Raw genomic sequence first — 16573 nt, 5'->3', positions numbered from 1 at the left:
TATGCACATTTGTGAGGTCTCTGGTTTTTTTTTCCCTTGACACTTTGACAACACATGACTATCGACATATACAAAAAACACGATGCGCTTTGAATTTTTTTGCATTTTATTAGAATTTTCCTTGCTTTTCGGGAACTCTAAAACTTCCCTCCTAAACAAGTGAATGCTGATGCAAGAGGCTGCAAATGTTGCCCCGAGTTTTCTGGAGCATTACAACACCCCCCCTCCCACAACTGCAGACGGTGTCCAGATCAACTGGTGCTCCGTTCGTTCTCCCAGTCTGAATTCACTCCAGGGGGTCGGATGGGGTCCAACTCTCCTGCGTGGCCAGACGGAGGCTAGGGGGTCGGAGGGGGTTTGGGGTTTGTCACACAAAGCAGCACCGAGATCAGTTTGACGATTGGGGTGATGATGGTTAAGTGAGTCAAGTTTACGTTGCATCAAGCTGATTTATGTCTGGTGATGCCAATTTATTCCAGTGATACATCCCATAGTGAAATACGCCTGAAGAGCATATAATTGAAGTATGGATCCCACATCAAATAAGCCATTCCACAAGTCATCCACAACACCAATGCTCAAAGAATGTAAAAAAGTCAAGAGGTTTTTTTCCTTCTTTAATTGAGGCTCACTGATTCATCACTGATGTATAGCACAGTTAATGCAACCATTCTGCAGAACACCGTAAGACATAAAGCTATATTAGTCAGTACCACAACCTCTGCTTGTCTGCTGCTCAATGATGATTTTCTTTGATCTTTTTCAATCATGAGCCTAATTCTTATAATTTGATTTAGAGCCAGGAAGCACTTTAGTCTGAAATACTGTCAGAATCTCCCAATGGCATTCATTCATAGCACAAAGCACTCTGGACGTCATCTTGTACAGTAGACCGGCAGCAATTTAATCGCTTGCATACTGTGAGATAAATTATCGCCTTTGATTTCGCAATGACACAAAAGATCCTCAAAAGATTTCCAGTCCAGGTAGCTCATTTGAGAAAGAGGGTTCAGGGCATGGGGAGGTGTGGGGGGGGGGGGGGGGGGGGTGTCAGAAGACAAAGGTCCTGAGGACCTGAGGTGTCGGGGGAGAAGTGGTGAGATGGTGATGTCGTTGGTAGCTCTTCACTGCAGCACGCCCGAGTCCCAGACCGACGCACAAACTCCAGCTTGTGACAGTATATGTAGTGTGCGGATGTGCAAGTTTTGATTTTCATTGTCTCTAGCATCCATATCTTTTTGCTTTGTTTCTTAAAAAATATCAATAAAGAAAATAAAGAGAAAAAAAAAAAAGAGTCAAGAAATAAACTCTCCTAACGAGGCGTGGTGGGTCATAGGTTCATACGTAGATGTTCGGGCCGTTTGGCTACGACGGGATAGGCTTGCTGCTTCATCTGACCATGGTTGACCCCGGTGGGCTGACGGATGGGAAGAGGGGCCGAGGCCTCGGAGCTGGTCGTGACGTCCATCTGCTCTGGGGTGGACAGTTCCATGGCCTGGTCCTGAGGAGACTGGAGGACGCTCGGTCCTCCGCTGGTGAGGAGGGGGCTCCGGGGCCAGCAGTCCCCTGAGTATTTGACTGGACTGAAATAAATAAAACAGGGGAGATCTCACAGAGGTGTATTACAACCTGTGTTTCTGAGAATGTGGTGGCTAAACCACAGATATAGTCAACTCATTGATATGAACTGTAAAGGAAAAACATATTAAAATTCATACCAGTCAAGTGATGCCAGGTCTCAGGACCTCAACTAAAACATGAGTGTGTGTCTGGAGTGCCAGCTGCAGCAGGATGTGTTCACGTACCTGAGAGGTGTTCTTGGGCTTCCCCCGATCCGTCGAGGTGAGCGGATTTTTGGCTCGAACGAGAACTTTTCTTTGACGCTTCCCAGGACTGAAGGAGCAACATAGGTGAAACCCTAACAAGTGACGACAGGTAAACATGGGTTAAGTTTTTGCATGTAAAAGTTCATAAAACTGTGAAACTGGTGATGTTTAATGATTTTAAAAAAAATGGAGAGATTGTGGTTGTGGGAGTTACCAGGAAGGCTTGATTGGCACTCTCACTGAGGGTTGAGTCATCGGGGCTGTCGACAGGCGTCTGACTGGTGAACTTAGAGTCGAACTGACTCACGTCTTCAGCTGATTGCTGCACAGACAAGAGACAAGAGAGGGAGGCAAACACAGGTGAGGAGCTGCAACATGAGCAGATGCATCAGCACGTCTGAAACCAGAGAACACCTGGCTTCAATTACCGAAAACTTACTCCGTCGGTTTAATCCCAGCAGTTCACCAGAAGTACGCCCTGTCGTGATCTCATGAGAGCGACTCGGGTAGCATCAATTGTGAACTGACAGAAATCCAACTGCAGCATTTAACATTCTTCAGTTTCTCATTTGAAACTGCAAGCACAAGTAACCACTTCAGAAACCCTTGTGGTCTTTTCCTCAAATACTCACCAAGAAAGGTTTGAAGGGAGGTTCCACTTTCCGAGCCAGCAAGTCCTCCCAGTTGATGTGTCGGAAGAAGGGATGAGTCTAAAAGAAGGACCATAAAATGGAACATTTCAGCTAAAGAAGCTTCATTCATACATAGATACTTCCCCTGGTTTACTTCACAGCTCAGTATGTTCTGTCGTAGTGCTCAGTGACATCAGTGGTGGATCTCCAGCTCTTACCTTCACCTCTGTGGCGTCACCCACTCCTGCTCCGAGCCGTGCTGAGGCGTTCCTCTTCAGCAACTGCACAACCAGCAGCCAAATATCAGTCAATGATACACATTAACAACATCAACAACTGCATGTTTAGTTTTTTTTATTTTTATTATACCCGTTTGAGGAGATCTCTGGCTTCTTGTGTGAGGTAGGGCGGGAGGCTGAGCTTGCACTTCAGGATCTTGTCGATGGTCTTTTTTCGGTTTTCACCAGTGAACGGCGGCTGCAGTGTGAAAAAAAAACACAAAAACAAATCAGGGTTGCTCAAACATGCCAGATTATGATTAATAATTTATAACGGTGCGTTAATGAGAGTGAATCAGAAAGCATTTTTGTGTTGCAATGTTTTTTTTAACTGACCGCTCCTGTGAGCATGTCGTACATCAGAGCGCCCAGACTCCACCAGTCCACTGCTCTGTTGTGTCCGCTCCTCATCAAGATCTCTGGAGCCCTGCAACGATTATGCACTTAAGTTAAAACAGTAAAGATCATCAATGAGCATGAAGTGAAGGAGTGCATGTCTTGAGAGGTAATGATTCATATGTGTATGTAAGAGACTGAATCAGTGAGCTCAGCTTACATGTACTCGATGGTGCCGCAGAAAGTGTGTGTCACTGTGCCATCATGAATCGACTCTTTACATAACCCGAAGTCGGTCAGCTTTACATGGCCTGGAAGGAAATCATCACACAAACAGACACAGTCATGAATGAATGTGGTGGATACATCACATACTGTACATCTGTATTAAATCACAACCAGCACAAACGTACTGGTTTATGCTGCTACTTGTGCTGTACTACTGTGCATACCGATATAATATTGGACAAAAGACACACACCTTGACTGTTGAGCATGATGTTCTCAGGCTTTAGGTCTCTGTAGATGATGCCCTTCTGGTGCAGGTGGCCCAGAGCCATGGAGATTTCGGCCAGGTAGAAACTACAGAGAAAAACAGGTATGCATGTGTTATTATTATGTATAATGTTCAGGGTCAGATTTATTTTCACTATTTTCACTTATCTGCATTTTAATATACCTTATGCAATATTGCGATGTTTTGCAAGGCAATATTGTATTGATACAGGGACGCCAAATATAGATCTGAACGGCTAAGAAGTTTATCTTCTTAGAAAAAACTGATGTTAACAAAGTTTTCATTTGGAGACATCATTTGCAGTTGAAAAAAGCCAATAAGTCGCAATATATTGCAGCATATTGCAATATTTTTAATATCACAATAATATCGTATTGAGACACAAGTATCGTGATAATATCATATCGAAGGGCATCTGGTGATTCCCACCCCTATTATGCACTGACTTACAATGTAGTTTAACTACGTTTGAGGTGTCCTAAAATAAAAAATTATACAAATACTTCACAATAAGTCTGGTAAGAAATTAAACGGCATCACAGGGCATGTGATATTTGATTCCAGCTACAGGACAATATGAGAATAGGAGTCTCACCAGGCTGTGTCCTCCATGAAGATGCCCTCCCTCTCCAGCTGCATGAAAAGTTCTCCTCCTGTACAGGTGAAAGTAAATGTATGCTCTTAAAGGGATAATTCAACAGTTTGGCAAATTGGACCATTGCCATAATCCCTATAGTCATAGCAGTAGGTTTGTTACGTTTAATTGTTGGTGCAAGCTATTTTTGAGAACGGCGGAGCAGAGCCACGAGCTGCCCAGAGCTACGCTATGGAGGCGAATGGGATTTCTTGCTTTCCCTAATCAAACTCATCAAATACACAATCCAACAACTCCAAAACGCTCTGGTGGACAAGTTGTGACCTGCACATTCACCACGCTATGAGATAATAACAGAACGTTACGAGACAGAGTTGTTTTAGAGGTAAATTAATGCAAAACCGCTGATGCGCGTTGCCTTCAGGGACAGTTTTTCAGCAAGCGGACTCTGTATTTACCTCTAAAACAACTCAGTCTCGTAACGTTCCGTTATTATCTAATGGTGTGTTGAATGTGCAGGTCACAACTTGTCCACCAGAGCGTTTTGGAGTTGTTGGATTGTGTATTTGATGAGTTTGATGAGGGAAACCAAGAAATCCTAGGAGCCTCCGTAGCGTAGCTCTGAGCAGCTCACGGCTCTGCTCCGTCGTTCTAAAAATAGCTTCCACTGACAAATAAAGGTAACAAACCTACTGCTAAAACTATAGGGATTATGGCAATGGGTCAATTTGCCAAAATGTTGAACTATTCCTTTAACGCGGGCGCAGTCACTGCCTTAATGTCACAGAAAAGCACTGATACTCCTGCAGAGCATGCGTGTTGTAACTGGATGTGAATGAGCTCGTACTGACCGCTCAGGTACTCCAGGATGAGGTACAGCTTTCCTCCCGTCTGGAAGGCGTAGATGAGGTCGACGATGAACGGGTGCTTCACCTCCTCCAGGATGTTCCTCTCCGCCTTGGTGTGGGCTGTGTCCTTGGCGTTGCGTACAATCATAGCCTGGTGCCCCCCGCCCAAAGAAACACAGATCACCGTTAGTCGGGAGGAGGCGGAAAACAGCAGCACACATCTGGAGCCAGTGGACAGACACTGAGATTGTCCAAATTGAGTCCAAAAAACGATTCCTGTCAGCGGGCTACATCACTGTACTACAAGCTGCGCGCCTGTTTGTCCTGCATGAGAGTGTTTGGCTGTGCAACATCTGGGAAGCAGAACTAATGTAGGTAATAAATTGCCCTATTATTACTCTCCTAAAGAAATGCAACAGCTTTAAATACATAGATTTTGACATCAAGTCTATGGAGTATAATAATGTTAACAGACAGGGCATCATTGTGGTCTGAGATGTGCACTTCTCTTCCCTCAGCTCTCCACAAACACTCCCCGTCTCCTCTCCTCTCCTCTCCTGGGTCTGTTTGTTCGCCAACTACTCCTGTCAGAAAGCTAAAGAGCTGCCTGTCACTAACAATGTCGTCTTTGAGTATCACAACCACAACAGATGGAGCTCCAACAGGCAGAGTGAAGCTGCCACACCAATGTTTGATTTTAAATCTTAAGAGTTTTTTTGATGTCACCTTTTGATCAGGCTGATTACAATTTGTATATTGTATTCTGGATTTTCAGCTCCTGTAACTTTTCTATAATAGCACCGTGTTACATATTTCCCCTAAAACATGCAATTACACAAAATACAAATCTGAGGCATAGTAATGGCAACTGTGGCTGTTAAATCCTACAACACTGCTGCTGTTCTTTTCTGGGCAAATTGAATCGTAGGCAACTGGACTTGTATTTGTCTGGGAAGATGTTTCGCCTCTTGTCCAAGGGGCTTCATCAATTTGTACGCAACAAGTCTCACTAGTCCGCACTAGCTAGTCTGAGCTTTGTCTTCCCAGACAAATACAAGTCCAGTTGCCTACGATTCAATTTGCCCAGAAAAGAACGATGACCTGGATGAACGAGAATATCCATAGACAATGCTGCTGTTGTTCAAATTAACCACAAAATGCAAGAACATTGATACTTTTTCTGTAGACAGCCCAGTTCTTACAGATGAAACATAAAATTTTGGGTAAAATCCGAATTCGCTCAGACGCTGTCTTTGACATACAGCTTCAGAGATGAACTTTACATTTTTGCCCAATTACCAACCCGACAGGCTTGAACAGCTCTGTAGCTCTCCCAAACTTGATAAAGTGCTGTCACTCCTGAGCCTAAATGCAAGAACGTCGAATATATGTTACAATAAGAATCCTGGACAAGTCAGGACAGATTTCCCCCTCGGAGATGCCTCAGAAATACAGGCTTCTCTGCCAACACTTCAGGCCTTCGTCAAAGCTCACAAGATAAACATATGCCAGTTTGAGGGTTAACTTATTGAAACAACTGGTTGAACTCTGACAGGTCTTCAAGGGCCACTGGGGTTATTTCAGCCAATCAAGCAGAAGCAGTGTGAATATCAAGCAGTCTCTAATGGGCTCAGGCAGAGCTGTTAAAGTGCCAATGCTGCAGCACAGCAGCACAGATGGCAATCTACCAACTAGCAGTGAAATCTTACCCCACCGCTGGCTTCAAGGACGGCCAATATTTGCAGACAGAAGCACCATAATGTTTATTTGTAATAACAAGCGTGCAATTAAGTTCACAGGATACAAATTGAGAGCAGCCGTATATCACACTGCTCGATGCGACTTGAGCAGGATTGTGTTTGTGTCGGCACACTGACGATGGGAAAAAATGAAGTACCTTTTTTAAAACTTTCATGGCAAATATTTTGCCTGATGCAGCGCCAACAACTTTTCGAACTTGGAAAACCTGCACGGAAAGGAGAGAGGAGAGTTACATTTTTAGAAAAGCAAATGAAAAGCTGGAAACAACACAGGTCACAATAACCTTGCAGCGCACAAAATAAAGGCAAAAGCAAACCAGTGTGTGTATGCAGGAGTGTGTGTATGCATGTTCAGTGAACCCTCGAAAAGCTTGTTCTACCACATGTACCTTTCCGTAACCACCCTTCCCCAGGACCCGCAGCAGCTCGAAACACTCCGGCCTGATGTTTTCCGTCCCCTGATTGACGTTATCCTCCGATATCTCAATCTTCTCACAGTCGTCCATGTTGCTGCGGAGACACATTAAAAAAAAAAAAAATGTTCACACGCTTGTTTCCCTTCATTAACTGTCATAAAATCATGGCACTGATAGACACACTGAATACTCACAACTCAAATCCACTGCACTGATCCATGATGTTGATCTGCTCCTCAAAGGAAAAACACAATAAATTTGAGTTTGTCATTAAATGTGTGTGCCTTTAAAAAAAAAAAAATTCTTCAATGGTAATTTTTATTTGATGTTCATATGAGCTTTAAACACCATGATACTCATAGTACAGGATTTATAACACAACATCCCATAAAAAAAACCCTAAGTTGCTGTATTAAGAGGGGTTATGATTAATTAATTAATCAAATGTTCATTAACAGAAAGTTTTTTTTTCTTTTTCCAGGTTTTCTCACTGCAATATCTTTATAAAGTGAATATCTTTTAGTTAGTTTACGGGCTGTTAGTCAGACAGTAGAGCCAACATCTGAAAACACCAGCTTGGATGCAATTTTTCTCTATTTCACGTCATTTAATAGAAAAAATAACTAATCAATCCATAGATAACCAATTAATCGCGTAATTAATAAATAAATGTTATGTCCAACAAGTTTAGCCTAAATATTAGGCTGTTTACATAGAAGGTGTTTGGTTTCACTTTCACACAGAAGCTGTGATGTGACACTGACAAACAAGAGCTGCTGCTTTGATGTGACAGTTGCTCAATCTGTGCTTCATGAACATGTTGCAAGGCTTTCAGCAAAAGGTCAAAAGTTGCTCATCTTAAACACACATGCACATGCTGTATAAGTTTGGGAGCAGATAAAACATTGCACCATTTTACACCATCTATTTATTACAATGACAGCAGGTGATCCTAGAGTTTGACACGTGTTTACAGCAGTGCTTACACCTGATTTGATTAAGTGTTATTTTCTGGTTCAGTGTGCAGCATGGTAGTGATGCTGCTGCTGCTGCTGCAGTACTACAGCTGTGTTTCTGCCTTTATAGACTCTGGACAACAAGCAGGCGCCAGCTCCCAGTCAGTCAGTCCACACACACAGTCCCACTCGGTCAGAGTCTTGCCAAAATAAACTGTTGCACACGGAGCCACATTTATCACTGCAGCACCTTTGGCCAAGTAAGGCTTCGCTTGCTCAACTCCAGCATGACAGCGATGTTTTTTTTTCTTCTTCTTCCTTCTTCTTTTTTTTTTTTTTTACGTGACAGCGACAACGACCAGTGCGTTTTCAGCGCTGCTTAACGCTAATAGAGGAAAAATAAAAGCAGGGCAAATGACAGCTGCGTCTTTATTAGCGACAAGCCCGGGCTAAAGCCGAGTTGGAAAAAGGCCTGGGAGCTCCGGCTGCAGAGCAGGCCTGCGGTGGCTCCGTGGCTGACTGACTGACTGGCTGACTGGCTACCGGGCTAACAGCTAGCTGCTGCTGCTGCTGCCGCCGCTGCTGTGCACACAAGAGTTTCTGCTCTGACAAGTCCCGCAACAACATCTCCCGTCAAAGTACCTCCTCAATCTCGTCGTCGGAGACATTTTCCTCCGGCTGGTCCAAATCAATGTCAAACACTCCTGCCATGGCAGCGCTTCGCTCGTATCGCTCTGTCACAGACCGCAGAAATAGCAGCAGCAGGCGTCCCCCCACCTCATGGACAAATACACACCGCCGCCATAACCGGCTACTACACTGAGCATGCGCACTGCGACGCTCTGGACACAAGGGGCGGCGAGTTCAGGGGCTTTTATTTTGACAGCAACAGCTCACACCCATAGACTGTATAAAAAAGCTCACATCGAAACACTGTGTTCAGCAGAGATTATTAGCCTACTCATCATGAAACATAATACCAGTTTTTAGATACTTTGTTATATACAAGACACATTTCAGAGGAAATCATAACTTACTTATGTTAGGACTTGACTAGGGTTAAGTGGCTCTTGGATGTATTATAGCCTATTATCGGTCTATATTTACTCTGCCATTTGGGTCTATAAGAATTTGATTGATCAAATGTGTTACTGAAGTACTACAGTTTGAACTAGGTATATATAAAAAAATCTTTATCAATGTTTTCTCACTTCAATATCTTTATCATATTAGCTACTATCTGAAAACACCAGCATGGATGCAGGAAAATGTTTTGAGTGATTTTCTCTATTTAAAAAACAGAAGTCATTTCATAGAAAAAATAACTGATCAATACATGGAGAAATTGATTAACCTATTAATTCCTTAATTAGTTATGAAAGTCAATGTTATGTCCAAAAAGTTTAGGGGCAGTGAGATCAGGGGCTTTTATTTTGACATCAGCAGCAACAGCTCACACCCACCCACTGTGTTCAGCAGAGATTATTATTCATTAAACATAACACCAGCTTTTAGATACTTTGCTATACACAAGACACATTTCAGAGGAAATCATTACTTACTTACGTCTTGACTAGGGTTAAGTGGTGGCTAAGTGGGCATATATTTACTCTGTCATTTGGGTCTATATAAAATTTGATTGATCAGACGTGTTGCTGAAGTAGGCTACAGTTTGAACTATGGTATAACATGTCCTTCATGTTCCTTCCTGTAACCTTGGACCTTGTGTTAAATCATAGATTCAATTAGATTAGATTAGATCGTCATCTGTTATGCAATTATACACAGCAGTGTGCAGAGAACAAAAAGTTGTTGCACTAGGTCATGCAAATAAAGCTGACCTAAAATACAACGAAGAATAAATAGGACCCTAGATAGGCACTACAGAAATACGAAAAAGATAAGTAAAGTGCTGAATGTGGAATATAGTAGGATACTGTCACATGGAGCAGAGTACAGTAAAGCTGCAAACAATGATTATTTTCATAAGAAAAACATGGAATTTCATAATCAATGATGGAGACCAGCAAAAATCCTATTGCCCCCCTGGTCCTACAATGGTGTTAGTACCACACTGGCTATTCATCCTGCATGGTCCCTGTCAAAAACACCTGGATAAACCCTAATAGTACTGTTGATGAGTATTGTATGTGAATACCTATACCAAAATGTCCTTTTAATGTAAATATACATTATAGTGTTTAATTTAATTAAAAGTAAAAGACTGCTTTTTGAGAGGGCTATGTTCTTTTAACATTCGTAAACTGCTGTTGTGCTCCTTTTTTAACTCTGCCGTGGCAGTGCTGTGTTTTGATTGAACAAGCTGATTAAAAAAGCAAGTAACATCACTGGTGTCACTCAGGAAGGGGGTTGAGCAGGTAGCTGGAGTGAGGATGCTCAGAAAAATGAATGCTATCATGAGCAATGAAAGTCACCCTCCATGCATTAGAGTTTTTATTTTATTTTATTTTATTTTTTAGAAAAAGCACACAGTGAGATGTAAGACAGAGACGTACAGAAAATCTTTTCTGCTTGCGGCCATAAGACTTTTTAATGATCAATAGTGTGCAATAAGTTAACTTAATTAGTGTTTTAATTATTTAAAACTGTTTTTAATTATTGTAACATATTGTATTTAATAGTTGCTGTTTCCTTTTGTGTCTGTATGAATGCTGCTGCTGTGACACGACAATTTCCTTTACGGATTAATAAAGTATCTTGATTGATTGGTTGATATAATAATACTAGCTTACTGAGGTGGCAACGTTCAACGCGCATACGTAGGACCTTTATTTTGAAAGCAGTGTCAGATTTTTTCCCGGAAGTTCCGGTCCATCCTGTTGTGGCGGCAGCTCGGTAACTGTCTCGAACACAACAAGGTGTAAACAGCTCCGTCATGACACCTATCAATGACGGCGTGAATTTACCGGTGGATAACTGACCGTCGGCCCCGACTATGAAACTAACGACTCCGCTGTAGAGTAATGTTGAATGTTAATGTTGTCTCCATCTTTTGTTTTCCTGGAGGAAGATGTCCGTGGTGACGGTTCAGCTGGGTCAGTGCGGTAACCAGGTGGGACACGAGCTGCTCGACGTCATCTGCGGCGATGCTCACGGCGGTCACAGGAAAACATACAGCGCTACGAGCTGCGAGCGCTTCTTCCACCAGACTGCACATGGAGGTAAAAGTTGCTTCCTCTAAACTCCCATGTGTCTGGATTAATGTAAACCGAGTGTCTGTCTGTTACACACAGTCATTGAAAGCACCACATTGCAACAAATGCTCAAAACAGTCAGAGATGGTGCTTCAGTGAAAATATAGTAAGAGAAATATTTTAGGAGTACAGAGCCTACAGTGTTATATGTACATAGTGAAGAAGATTCATATCATAACATTCATAAATGTACATGAATGGAAACCATATACATGGCACGTTTTGATATATGGAAAATGTTTAATTTTCTGCATTTGTCTGGGTAATACAAAAAATTACATTGTGTCAATTTTTTATTTTTTATTTTTTAACTATGACAAAAAATACCATATAGAAAATGATTCATGCTTCTTGAAAGGACATTTCTGTGTGTTAACCAGATCTTGTGGCCAGAGCAGTGCTGATAGACATGGAGCCTAAAGTCATAAACCAGAGTTTGACCAAGGCAGCGACCTCAGGCAGGTGGAGGTACGGAGACGCGTCACACTTCAGCCAGAAGCAGGGCTCTGGAAATAACTGGGCCAATGGGTGAGCACAGTTTCAAACAACACATTATGATTAAAGCAGATATCAGTGGAATGTTTTTGTTAATATAAGTCCTAAATAGTCCTATTTTCCGTCAGCAATCACTTACATGAAGTATTTCAGCCTAAACACGAGTCTCTCCGTCACTCTGCTCTGCTGTAACCCGAGGAGAAAATTTTCCTTGTGGGATACAAGTGTTATCCAATGAGGAGAGAGAACGGCATGAAGGGCTGTGTGTGCAGCCAAGGGATGCGCGTGAATGTGGTGACGTAGCACGAGGACCAATTGATGCCTGACAAGGGCGGGGGCTGCTAACTCATGGTGCGTTCAAAGAAACTCGTACTTTGTGTTTTTCCTTCCTGTGAAGTCATACCAGTTCGATCTGGTACGAGTTCACGGGTCGGAAGTTACGAGTGGCCGTTATAGGGAACTTTCACAGACAACAGGATGGTAAAAACACGAGCTACGGGTTACCTGGAACGCTACCAAGCCGTAGTTGTGACTTGAAGCTGTAACTTACGGTTTCAAAAGCCTGCCTTGAACGCAGCATTAGCCGAAACGGCCGTGAAGCTGATATCTGCTTTAATACAATATTTTTTATTTTCATTCTATTGAAGAAAAAAGAACACTCAAATATTAGACTGAATTATATATATTTTTGTTTTTTTTTGCCTATTGATAAAGTCTCTCTGTAGACTGAGGCATTAGAAACCAATAAATCCCATTAGCCTCTGTAGCGTAGCTCTGAGCAGCTTGCGGCTCTGCTCCGCCGTTCTAAAAATAGAAGAAAAAAAACACTCAATATTAGACTGAATTATATATGTTTTAGTTTTTTTTGCCTATTGATAAAGTCTCTCTGTAGACTGAGGCATTAAAGATCAGGTCTGATATTAGAAATTTGAAAGAAATAAAAAAAAAACGAATATTTCCAAGGTCATAAAAAGATAAATTTTAATAGGAGGGGAATCAGCTGATAACCTGCTTTTTGTGTCACTCAGGTTTTGTGTCCACGGTCCTCGGCACAGAGAGGTGGTGGAGGAGCTGGTGAGACGAGAGGTGGAGCGCTGCGACAGACTGGCTGGCCTCATGGCCATGATGAGCGTGGCGGGGGGGACGGGGTCAGGGGTCGGTACCTACGTTACTCAGTGTCTCCGAGACGTCTACCCGAAATCCTTCATCCTCAACCACCTCACCTGGCCGTACGGGACAGGGGAGGTAACAGAACTGAATGCCAGCAGAGATTTAAGATGAGTTAAAATGAAAGAATAAGATTGTTTCTCCTTCACTTTGTGTTCAGGTGATCGTCCAGAACTACAACTCGGTGCTGACGCTGGCCCACCTGTACCCGCTGTCGGACGCCATCCTGGTGCACGAGAACGACACGGTGCACAGGATCTGCAGTCAGCTGCTCAACATCAAACACATCTCCTTCAGCGACGTCAACAGGGTCATCGCTCACCAGCTGGGCAGTGTGCTGCAGCCTGCGCTCACCGCTGACTCGCATGGAGTCTACAGCAGAAACCCCCTGGGTGAGGGAGGCCACACACACACACACACACACACACACACACACACACACACACACACACACACACACACACACACACACACACACACACACACACACACACACACACACACACACACACACACACACACACACAAAAACAGGTTCCCGCAGGGCCCGGATTTCCTGGAATAGGAGTGGATTAGGAGGCTGTAGGAGGGTGTAGTCTGTACACACACTTCTTGCAATAGGTGTTTCCTACCTTTCCTCACACACTGTGAGATCCAGTTTGTTTTCCAACTGCAAAAGTCCACCATAATTATTTAAAAAAACAAAAAACATAAACTGCTGCAATATCTAACATGAATGTTTGGGTATGTTAGATATTTATGTGAAAATTATTGTCACCGACCATACCATCATCAAATTTTTTTAAAGGGATAGTTCAACATTTTGTCAAATTGGCCCATTGCCATAATCACTATAGTCATAACAGTAGGTTCGTTACCTTTATTTATTTTATCTCATAGCGTGGTGAATGTGCAGGTCACAACTTGTCCACCAGAGCCTTTTAGAGTTGTTGGATTGTGTATTTGATGAGTTTGATGAGGGAAACCAAGAAATCCCATGAGCCTCTGTAGCGTAGCTCTGAGCAGCTTGCGGCTCTGCTCCGCCGTTCTAAAAATAGCTTGCACCGACAATTAAAGGTAACGAACCCACTACTAAAACTATAGGGATTATGGCAATGGGCCAGTTTGCCAAAATGTTGAACTATCCCTTTAATTCTCAAATATTGGTACTGACCCTAAAAAGTCAGACAGGCCATATATAACAGTTTGTCACTGAAATACAGTTGATGAGTTAACACTCTTCTCCTTGAGATAAGTTAACTGCACAAGGGAAAATTTTACTCAAGGTAATTCGTCACTTTCTAATCAAAACAGGTCAAACACTCAGTCACACATTGTCACATGGCCTGTACTGTGTGGGTAAACCCATTTGTTGCCATTATCCTTCCATGTTTTCTGTCTCTCAGGTGAGTTGGTGAGCTCCCTTGCCTGCCACCCAGAGTACAAGCTGCTCAGTGTGTGCACTATCCCTCAGATGCCCTTTTCCTCCATCGCCTACAGCACATTCAGCTGGCCAGGGCTGCTCAAACACCTGCGACAGATGCTCATTTCCAATAGTAAGATGGAGGAAGGTACGTTTTTTTTTTTTTTTTTTCAAGCTGCCTTCTATTTATGACTTATTAATACCCTTCACATCTTGGAAGTGGATTGGATTTCTTCTCACCTGCCAAACCCCACATGTGAGCATCTGTCTTTGTTTGTCCTATTTCAGGTATCGACTGGCAGGTGCGTCCACCTGCGGGACCCGAGCGGACCAGGAGTCTCACGGGAGGCGGCTTTAACACGTCTCTGGCCAACCTACTCATACTGAGGGGGAAAGATGTGTACAGCGCAGAGACTGGTCAGAGAACTGCTTAAAACATGTCGAAATTATGTGTTTTTTAACCCTTCAGATTGTGTCACAAGAGATGTCACTTATTATGTATTAATTGACAGGTGGCTTTGAGGACGCAGGCCTGTACACCTCCTGGCTCTCAACAAAAGAGGCTTTCAACGTGTGGAAATCCCCAGTGCCTTTTAATAAGTATGAAAAATCTGCTATGCTGGTCAGTAACAGTCAGGCTCTGCTCAGACCTCTGGACAACATGGTGGGAAAAGCCTGGAACATGTTTGCCTCCAAGTGAGTCAGAGAAATGCTTCAATAGCACTTTGAGGAAAAGGTGGATTTGCTCTTGAAATTTGAAACTTATTTAAAGGAATGGTTATATGGAGGGAGCGCAGCTGGTGATTAGTTCTCAGTTGTTTTCTTTTTGAATTAAATGTTATATTAATCCTCTTTTCCTGTTGTTTTTTTCCCGTTACAGGGCCTACATCCATCAGTACATAAAATTTGGGATCACAGAGGAAAACTTCCTAGACAGCTTCACATCACTGGAGCAGGTAATCTCCAGCTATAGGCAACTGTGCTAGTAAAAGAAAAAAGCTACAATGCACCAGCATCTCTTTGGACTGTATATAGACCTTTTCAGAGAGTATAAACAAAGACAGGTGTGGCTCATTAGAAAACGCTCTGGTACACTAAATGGAATGGAGCCTTAATTAGTATCCTTGGTAACACCTGTATTTGTTTATACTCTCTGAAAAGGTCTATAGATTAGAGAATATAGTTGTATGGGCCACTGTTGGAAAAAAACAACTTGTAAATAAAACAAATGTTTTTTCTTTTAAGTGGATTCTTTTTTTCACTAAAGGTTAGTAAGCTCCTGTGGAGATTTTTACTAAAAGGAACATTTAGTGCCTCTCCAAGAAATAAATGTTATTAAGCAGTGTGCGAAATACCCGTCAAAAGCCGGTCTCATTTGGAAGCGGGGTCTATTTCTATTTTCCGCAAGTTTTTGTGAATGAAAGAAAATACTCATAGCTAACGATCGCCCGTTTACAAAGTTTCTAAGCTGCTTCTTCGTTTGTGCCAGAGTTCTCATAGACCCAGCCCGGTCCGGTCCGCAGATGTTGAAGCCTGGACCCGATGCAGCCCCCCTGTATTTCGCACACTGTTACTAAGTTATATTGACATAGACTTTCTAATAAGATTTCTTAGTAAATTCCTGTTTACAGGGTCTATAGGAGTCTCAACGGCGATGAAGTATTAAAAGTCAACAGAACAAAGTAAAAAATATTGTAATAGGCTAAGTAAAAATCCTGTATTTAAAATTACACTTGAGTAAGTAAAATGAATATTATAAATTGAAAGTATAATGATAGACTAATACTCACTATCCCGGAAGTCATACTTAATAAACTTACTCTTCTGGCACACAATCATTTTTAATGCAGTAAAATTAAAAGACTGCAGGGGCTCAACTTATAATGTATTATTATTATGACATGATTAACTCAAGTAAGTCCAAGTAGCACTCCAACCTGAGAAGGTCTGATCACCTACAGTGCGAGGGCCCTTTTAATGTATAAAAAATAAGTAATTCATCATGGTATAATAGGTTATTATATTGTGTGTATCAACTAAAAGTAACTAAATCAATGTAGTGGACTAAAATGTAAAAGATTAGTCTAGATGTGTTTCAGTTTAAATTTT

The 16573-nt window shown here is 42.3% G+C and overlaps 2 protein-coding genes across 3 annotated transcripts; one reads left to right on the top strand and one right to left on the bottom strand.

The window, feature by feature from the left end:
* Window positions 1–722: 722 nt before the first annotated feature.
* Window positions 723–8993, bottom strand: rps6kb1b (ribosomal protein S6 kinase b, polypeptide 1b). 2 transcript variants are annotated; one of them, XM_083985278.1, is made up of 15 exons: window positions 8807–8993; window positions 7403–7443; window positions 7182–7302; window positions 6930–6998; window positions 5036–5183; window positions 4185–4242; window positions 3554–3654; window positions 3293–3383; window positions 3073–3163; window positions 2828–2935; window positions 2677–2739; window positions 2459–2536; window positions 2041–2148; window positions 1806–1918; window positions 723–1583 (listed from the first exon to the last, which is right to left on the bottom strand). In XM_083985278.1, the coding sequence occupies exons 1-15, from the start codon at window positions 8873–8875 to the stop codon at window positions 1331–1333; spliced, it is 1512 nt and encodes a 503-aa protein (XP_083841404.1). In that variant the 5' UTR covers window positions 8876–8993; the 3' UTR covers window positions 723–1330. The 2 variants fall into 2 exon arrangements, with proteins under 2 accessions (XP_083841404.1, XP_083841405.1); XM_083985279.1 differs by having other exon boundaries at window positions 7403–7437.
* A 2041-nt stretch (window positions 8994–11034) lies between these two features.
* tubd1 (tubulin, delta 1) lies at window positions 11035–15450 on the top strand (the record flags this gene model as incomplete). Its single annotated transcript, XM_083984528.1, has 8 exons — window positions 11035–11346; window positions 11760–11907; window positions 12903–13119; window positions 13202–13433; window positions 14448–14612; window positions 14753–14881; window positions 14977–15160; window positions 15345–15450. The coding sequence occupies exons 1-8, from the start codon at window positions 11196–11198 to the stop codon at window positions 15448–15450; spliced, it is 1332 nt and encodes a 443-aa protein (XP_083840654.1). The 5' UTR covers window positions 11035–11195.
* Between the last annotated feature and the right edge of the window lie 1123 nt (window positions 15451–16573).

This window comes from Trachurus trachurus (assembly GCF_905171665.1).
Source record: "Trachurus trachurus genome assembly, chromosome: 13".
Taxonomy (NCBI): Eukaryota; Metazoa; Chordata; class Actinopteri; order Carangiformes; family Carangidae; genus Trachurus; species Trachurus trachurus.
This window is presented reverse-complemented; position numbering and strand designations above follow the sequence as displayed.

Coding starts and splice junctions, on each gene's coding strand:
- rps6kb1b (XM_083985278.1), bottom strand. CDS start 8,875: ATGGCAGGAGTGTTTGACATTGATTTGGACCAGCCGGAGGAAAATGTC. Junction 7,303..7,402: donor CAGTGCAGTGGATTTGAGTT/GTGAGTATTCAG, acceptor GTGTCTCCGCAG/CAACATGGACGACTGTGAGA. Junction 2,936..3,072: donor ACGACATGCTCACAGGAGCG/GTCAGTTAAAAA, acceptor TTCACACTGCAG/CCGCCGTTCACTGGTGAAAA.